We start from the raw sequence: 8,262 nt of genomic DNA on the forward strand, positions 1-8,262 counted from the left end.
CTGTAATCCCAGCTCTTTGGGAGGCCGAGGCGGGCGGATCACCCGAGATCGGGAGCTCAAGACCAGCCCGACCAACATGGAGAAACCCCGTCTCTACTAAAAGTACAAAAAATTAGACGGACGTGGTGGCGCATGCCTGTAATCCCAGCTACATGCAGGAGAATTGCTTGAACCCCGGAGGTGGAGGTTGCGGTGAGCCAACATCGTGCCATTGCACTCTAGCCTGGGCAACGAGCTAAACTCCGTCTCAGGGGGGAAAAGAAAGAAGGAAAGAAAGAAAAGGCTGCAGCGTAGGTTGCCACTCTTTCTTCACCCAGCCCAGTATGTGATCGTATCTTCCGTCACTCAGCGACTGAGGGGGCGGGGCCTTAAGCATTATCCAATCAGGGACGCTGGGCTGGAAACCGTCCAATCAGGTACGCAGCTGGAACGAACAGAATGGTTTATGGGGGCCTTTGTTTCTCGCTGCAGCGGGAGCTCCAGGTTTATCTTCTATGTTGTGTGTCCTGTGCTTATAGAGACCCAGCCTCTGTGGCCGTGTGACCTGCAAGTATTGGGAGAGCCACAGCTAAACCCCGGGACCCTCTGGAAGCCTAGAAATGGTGAGTACCGGGTCCAACCTCCCCAGAGAGGGGAGGGGCTGGTTGAAACTGGTGGGAAGTGGCTCTGGCGGGACCCTGCCTCCTCACAGTCAGCTCCACAATCTGCCGCCCGAGTTCTCCTTGCCCAGCTCGGCCTCTCTCCTTCAGCCATAAGATGGCGGCTGCGGTAACAGCCGGGGGCCGGTCTCTTCCCTGTCTCTTCTCTACACAGTGACTGTGCCCTGGCCTGGAGCCCTCTTTCAGCAGCTCTGCGCCCGCAGCACCGCGTTTCTCCCAGATCGTGCAAGGACCAGGGGAGAGTCGTCAGGGGAGAATCCTGACTTGGGGTGCGGGTTCATGAATGGGAAGAGTTTTGGTCTGTGGCGTTGTTAGAAACAAGCGCTCGGTGCCGCAAAACAAAACAAAACAAAAAACCACCCAGCACTTAGAAAATTTCACAGGAAGGCATATTTGCTTCCGAAGAAGGGTGCTGCTCGCGTCTATCCTGATCGCAAGAGCACATCGAAGAAAGGAAGGAAGGTTTTTTTTTTTTTTTTTTTTTTGAGGCGGAGTTTTGCTCCCGTTGCCCAGGCTGAAGGGCTGAAGTGCAATGGCACGATCTCGGCTCACTGCAACCTCTGTCTCCCAGGTTCAAGCGATTCTCCTGCTTCGGCCTCCGGAGTTGCTGAGGTTACAGGCATGTGTCAGTCACCACGCCCAGCTGATTTTGTATTTTTAGTAGAGATGGGGTTTCACCATGTTGGTCAGGCTGGTTTTGAACTCCCGAACTCAGTTGATCCGCCCGCCTCGGCCTCCCAGTTAGAAAGGGGATTTTAACCCTAACGCCGTTATTGTCTTTGTGTCTTTCCCCCATTGGCCGGGGTCTGACCTCACAATCTAGGCTGACCTGATTGGCTACTTTCCAAATAAGGAAGGGGTGCGGCTGGCAGATTGGAACTGGCGGTTTGGGTTGTTTATAGAGCGGGTGTCTAGGTAGAAGGAGGTACAAAAAAGTTGGTCCTAAGAACAAGGAACAAGAAAGGCCTTTGAAGAGGAGTCTATTATATCTGTCAGGGTTCACAGTTTCTCTTTTTTCCTATTAAAAATTTATGGGGCCGGGCGCGGTAGCTCACGCCTGTAATCACAGCACTTCAGGAGGTCGAGGCGGGTGGATCACGTGAGGTCAGGAGTTGAAGACCAGCGTGGCCAAAATGGGGAAACCCTATCTCTACTAAAATTACAAAAATTAGCTGGGTGTGATGGCGAATGTAGTCCCAGCTACTGGAAAGGCAGAGGTGATAGAATTGCTTGAACCCGGGAGGCGCAGGTTGTAGTGAGCTCAGATCGCGCCACTGCACTCCAGCCTAGGCGACAGAGCAATTCTGTCTGAAAAAAAAAAAAGATTGTGAGAGTCACTGCAAAAATGTGAAATAATTTAATCAAAGAGTGATTCAAGAATTGTAGAGCACCCAGCTATAGTTTGTAGTTTGTGGTCCATGGAGGGGCTTGAAAAAAAGACATTTATAAAATGCCTGATGGCCGGGTGCAGTGACTGGCCATCCCAGCACTTTGGGAGGCTGAGGCCGGAGGATCACGAGGTCAAGACCAGCCTGACCAACATGGTGAAACCCTGTCTCCATTAAATATACAAAAATCAGGCGGTCGTGGTGACAACGCGCCTGTAATCCCAGCTACTGGCAAGGCTGAAGCAGGAGAATCGCTTGAACCTGGGAGGCGGAGGTTGCAGTGAGCGGAGATCCTGCCACTGCACTCCAGCCTGGGCAACAGAGACTCTGTCTCAGACAAAAAATAAAATGAAACAAAATGCATGATGAAGAAAACAAATTCAATAATTGGTTAGGTATATTTACACAGTTCCTTAATTTGTACAATCAAGGTAGAAATTTCCTGGTTATGTAATCAGAGCTTAATTGGCAGTTTATAGTTGTTTAAGCCTGAAATTTTTTCCCCTAATGTAGTAATTTACGAAAAAATGCACTTGAGTTTAGATTTTTGTTTTAGAAGTAGGAATCTGGGGACTAGACCCTCCTCAGTCTAATTGCTTGCCACTTAGTTATTTTCACACCCCACAGGGGACTGATTGTCCCTGGCATTTTTCACATGTGTCCCAAGCGGGGCCTCAACCCATGTTCCTCAATTAATCATTTTTTAAAAAGCATTGCCTAACAATATTGAAAAGATTTTCTGTTTGTAAATATTTCCAATGTGAAGAGGGCACAGACTAATCCCCTGACACTGTATTGTAAAAAATATCTGTGCCTCTTTTTCTTTTATTTTATCAGAGAACTTACCAGAATGTTTTTGGGTCAAGATTTCTCTTTTGAAGCCGGGCACAGTGGCTCACGCCTGTAATCCCAGCACTTTGGGAGGCTGAGGTGGGTGGATCACGAAGTCAGAAGATGGAGACCACCTTGGATAACACAGTGTAATCTTGTCTCTAGTAAAAATACAAAAACTTAACTGGGCGTAGTGGCATGCGCCTGTAGTCCTAGATACTTAAGAGGCTAGGGTAGGAGAATCGCTTGAACCTGTGAGGGGGAGGTTGCAGTGAGCTGAGATCGTGCCACTCCACTTAGGCTGTTTTAGTACTTTCTGGGGATAAACCAAGATACCCACCATGGCTATGTCTGCTAGAGTGTCTAGTGACTATTAGCTCTTTGGTCATTTTCTCCCATAGAACCACCTTAAGTATGGAGTGTAGCCTCTCAAGGGAGCAGGTGGCAGCCTTGGGGCTGAAAGGTATCTCCTGGTGCCCTTTTTTTTTTAAAGCTAACACCTTGAGACATGAAGATTGTCTTCACCTAACTTAGCTCCATTTCTTGGAGATACAGTGCTGGTCAGCCGATCAGATGCTAGCATTGAGGGAAAAACAAATAATTTCTGCTTCCTGGAATCTCTTGGCGGGGACAGAAAAATAGTGGAAAAAAATAATAGTGAAAAGTTCGTGAAAAAACACTCCAAAAGACAAAAATGTTGACCCCAGTGAGATGGAGTAAAAACTTACAAAGTAAAATGCACCTGGTGCACTCACTGGGGCATAGCGCAGTGTCTCCTGGGAGGGTGGTTATTCAGCATGTAAGGGAGCAAGATGGGGTGGGTGATTAGATCTGTACCTTGAAAAGATTTCAATCCGTCCAATCAGGTACGCAGCTGGAGCGAAGAGAATGCTGTCTGGGGGCCTTTGTTTCTTGCTGCAGCGGGAGCTCCAGGTTTATCTTCTGTGTTTTGTGTCCTGTGCTTATAGAGACCCAGCCTCTGTGGCCGTGTGACCTGCAAGTATTGGGAGAGCCACAGCTAAACCTTATTTTGACCTCACTACTTTTATTTTTATTTATTTATTTTTTTGAGACAGTCTCACTGTGTTGCACAGGCTGGAATGCAGTGTCTTGATCTCAGCTCACTGCAGCCTCCACCTCCTGGGTTCAAGTGATTCTCATGCCTCAGCCTTCCGAGTAGCTAGGACTACAGATGCGTACCACTGCACCTAGCTAGTTTTTGTATTGTTAGTAGAGATGGACTAGGCTGGTCTCCAACTTCTGGTCTTAAGTGATCTGCTGGCCTTGGCCTCCCAAAATGCTGGGATTACAGGTGTGAGCCACTGCACCCAGCTGACATCAGTTTTTAAGTGTAATTTGCATTTTATTATTAGGGCTTGAAAAGTAAGAAAATATTTATAAAGAACATAAAACAGATAAGTTTCAAAAAATAAGTATCTAATCACATATTCCATTTGTTAATAATTCTCATTTACCTTTTTATTTCTCAGAGTGAGTTTAGGAATTTTCTCAGGTGTGTTTTTTATGGCTGAGTGGCTTCAAACAGAATTCCAAGCCTTAGCTTTAAGAATGCTAGCTACCAAGGAAAGAAATAGGGAAAATCTTTCTTCCATTTTGACTATAGATAAGAAATAGGTTTCCACAGGAAAATGTGGTAGATAATTGATGAGTTACATAGATTGATCAAAATATCAGTTTCTCTGTAATCCCAGCACTTTGGGAGGCCGAGACGGGTGGATCACGAGGTCAGGAGATTGAGACCATCCTGGCTATCCCGGTGAAACCCCGTCTCTACTAAAAAATACAAAAAAAAACTAGCCGGGCGAGGTGGCGGGCGCCTGTAGTCCCAGTTACTCGGGAGGCTGAGGCAGGAGAATGACGTGAACCCGGGAGGCGGAGCTTGCAGTGAGCTGAGATCCGGCCACAGCAACAGAGTGAGACTCCGTCTCAAAAAAAAAAAAAAAAAAATCAGTTTCTCCTTTTGCAGGGTAAATTTGTGACAGTGAATATCTCGGTTCTATATCCTGTTGTCTTGATTTCTGAGTTTAATGCTAAATTATATGTGATGAAATGTGGTACCTCCTTTTTTTTTTTTTGTTGGAGTCTTGCTCTGTCACCCACGATGGAGAGCAATGGTGCAATCTTGGCTCACTGCAACCTCTGCCTCCTGGGTTCAAGCCATTGTCCTGCCTCTGCCTCCCAAATAGCTGGTATTACAGGTGCATGCCCCCACACATGGCTACTTTTTGTATTTTTAGTAGAGACGGGGTTTCACCATGTTGGCCAGACTGGTCTCGAGCTCCTGACCTCAGGTGATCCGCCCGAGTCAGCCTCCCAAAGTGCTGGGATTACAGGCATAAGCCATCACACCCGGCTGAAATGTGGTACCTTCTACAAATGTTCCTGTTGGAACCCAAAATAGAGTTCCACTCTGGGCAGGGGTCGCCGCGAGAGACCACTCGACACCGAAATCACAGTGGAGAGACACTTTTATTTCTAGCGCGCTAGGGTCCCCCATGCACAAAGATGGCCAAGGGACCTCGAGCGCTTGTTACAGGCTGCTTATAAAGGCAAACATCCCCACAAATTCAAACAAGGCGCGAAATTCAAACAAAGCTTTAGGGCGCGAGATGATTGGGGCTTGTCATGGCCTGAGCAAGGCGTCTCACTCTGATTGGTTGGGGCTTGTATGCGTGGGGGGGTTTTCCTGGAATTGTTTTTTTGTTTGAATTCCGGGAACATTGGGTGTTTTCCTCAATCACCCATGGCCACCTAGTGTTGTTTTTCTCTGGCCACCTGGTGTTGTTTTTCTCAATTACCCATCACCTATTTTCATTCCCTCCTCTTTCTGTGACTCAGAGGCTCAATCTTGAGCCTCTTCTTCAGTCCTGAGTGCCTGGTATTGTTGGGTCAGGACCATAGCATGTACTATATTTAATCTATCTTTGATTAGGGTGAGCAGGCGGTTAAGTATGCACGGCCCGAAAGTCAGGATGAGCACGAGCAGAATCAGAGGACCTAGGATGGTGGAGACTAAGGTGCTAAGCCAAGGGGACTGGTTATACCAACTTTCAAACCAATTTTGTTGAGACTCTCTCTCTTTTTGTCATTTATCTAGTCTTTCTCTAAGCTTTGCCATAGAGTCTTTAACTATTCCTGAATGATCAGCGTAAAAGCAACACTGTTCCTTGAGGGCCGCACAGAGCCCACCTTCTTTCAGAAAAACAATTTCTAGTCCTCGCCGGTTTTGCAGTACAACTTCAGACAGGGAAGTTAGAGACTCTTCTAGCTTTGTGATGGAATGTTCTATAGCCCTGAGGTCTTCATCTATAGCTACCCTGAGTTGTTGCAGATGGTAATTACCATGCACTAATGCCGCTGTCCCCGTCCCAACCCCGGCTGCCACTCCTAATCCTAGCATGATGGCGAGGGTGAGAGAAACGGGCTCTCTCCTTGCTCTAGCGTGAGCTCTCTGCTCATACTGGAGCTCAAAGGAGTCTCCAGTGTGATAATATACTCGGGGAACAAGCTGCACCAACACACAGTAATCTGTGCTGCTGTTGAAGACAGTTGTGGATACACAGGGGGTAAGTCCAGTATTGCAGGCCCACCAGTCTGCCCCAGAGGGGACTAAATAGTGATTTGTGCTGGGTACTGTCAGGGTTACATTACAGAGATGCTGGTGACTAGTGGGCACTTGGCCTAGACAGGTTCCTGACCCGGATACTTCAGCTAGGGTGAGTTTCTTATGTTGCTCCCATGCACATCCAGTGGGATTAGTGGAATTGGTGAAATTATTAGCAGAGGCAAGGCCTTCATAATAAGGGGGGCCCACTGCTAGGCATAGCCAGCAAGAGGAGGTGGATTCTGGCCTGGTCTGATTCAAGGCAAGATAGGTGCCCGTAATGAGGTTAAAGAGTCTATTAATTAATTCCGGGGCGGGGGGCAAGTGGGTGACCTTTAGGGGCGGGGGTGTATATCCGGGGGAGGTGGATCTTAGGGACGGAGATGTGGCAGCTGGGGTTCTCGGCTGGGGAGGCTTTACCTCCGGCTGGGGAGGCTTTACCTCCGGTATGACCTGGTTTGGCCCCACTGCGACAGGGGTTGTGGCTGGGCTAACTGTTAGTCTAATTTGGATAGGGAGTCCAAACAGTGGCTTTTGGTATAAATATAGGCCCCATATTAACCCTGATGTCCAACGGGAATCGGACTTTGCTGCATCTTCAAATTTGATGCGGATTAAATTGCAATTGGCCGAATACCGAGTTCTGGTGCAGGGCTGGACATAAGACATGGTTATGTACCAGGGTTTTGTGGCCCATTTCCATTCTCCATAATTAGTGGTTACACAAGACCAACTATGGCAATATAGGGAGGTTATTTCTCCGCAGGTTTTTTTCATTTGTCCTGTCCGGAATCCGGGACAGGCTCGTAGAACCCGTTCTGGCTTATGGACACCCTTCTTGCCTGTTTTCTCCATTCTCCCCCTTCCATGTCATCTACCATTGCTATTTTATCTAGGTTGAAATAGAGGTCAGGGAACCAAGTACCTATAGGAGCAATATGCGAAGTCTCATTTAGGACTTCATGAGTTTCAAAATTAATTACTTTCCAGGTTAATCGATATGGTTGATGGGGATTACTACGAGCGACGCAGGGAAGGAGAACCAGTAGTAAGCAAGGGGTTAGTTGCGAGAGAGTTTTATCTTGAGCGGGTCTTCAGAGCGACGGAGCCTCCATGTTCCAGGCGGCGTTGGTCCAGGCGTCTCTGGAGCGGCCTTGACGTGGGATGCGTGGACCCAAGAAGCGATTCCGTCAACCTTTACGGCCGTGGGTGTGGTCAGGAGAACGACGTAGGGTCCTTTCCACCGGGGCTCTAGTCCTTGAGAGCGGTGCCATATGACGTAGACGGAGTCTCCCACCTGGAAGGGGTGGCTGGTTTGTGGATGTCCCGGCCGGTACAGTTCTGCCAAGGGGGCCCAGATTTGGGCCTATACTGCCTGTAGTCCTTTCAGCCGAGCCTGCAGGTCAGTCTTAGGGTTGGAGGGGGAGAATGAGTCAAGCAGGGTCGATAAAGGGGGGGGTCCTCCGTAGAGGATTTCATAAGGAGTGAGCCCAAAGCAGTTAGGTGTATTCCGGGCTCTTAGGAGGGCTAGAGATAGGAGACGTCTCCAATCTTTTAGGCCAGTCTCTAAGGTCAATTTAGTGAGGGTCTCTTTTATAGTTCTATTCATTCTTTCTACCTGTCCTGAGCTCTGGGGCCTATAAGCACAATGCAATTTCCAATTGATCCCCAGTATCCTGGCTAGCCCCTGACTTACCTGAGAAACGAAGGCCGGCCCGTTGTCTGACCCAATTACCTTGGGAAGTCCAAATCTAGGAAA

General features: G+C 48.2%; 1 protein-coding gene across 1 annotated transcript in view; it reads left to right on the plus strand.

Annotated features, from left to right (window-relative positions):
* The first annotated feature begins 441 nt into the window (after nucleotides 1-441).
* The window catches only part of LOC105527067 (zinc finger protein 253-like), a 45,384-nt gene continuing 37,563 nt past the window's right edge, over nucleotides 442-8,262 (plus strand). The window contains 1 exon segment of the mRNA XM_011963254.1: nucleotides 442-602. Within this exon segment, the coding sequence (XP_011818644.1) occupies nucleotides 600-602 (3 nt within the window). The 5' untranslated portion in view covers nucleotides 442-599.

The sequence above is a fragment of the Colobus angolensis genome, unplaced genomic scaffold (genome assembly GCF_000951035.1).
Source record: "Colobus angolensis palliatus isolate OR3802 unplaced genomic scaffold, Cang.pa_1.0 Scaffold608, whole genome shotgun sequence".
NCBI lineage: Eukaryota > Metazoa > Chordata > Mammalia > Primates > Cercopithecidae > Colobus > Colobus angolensis.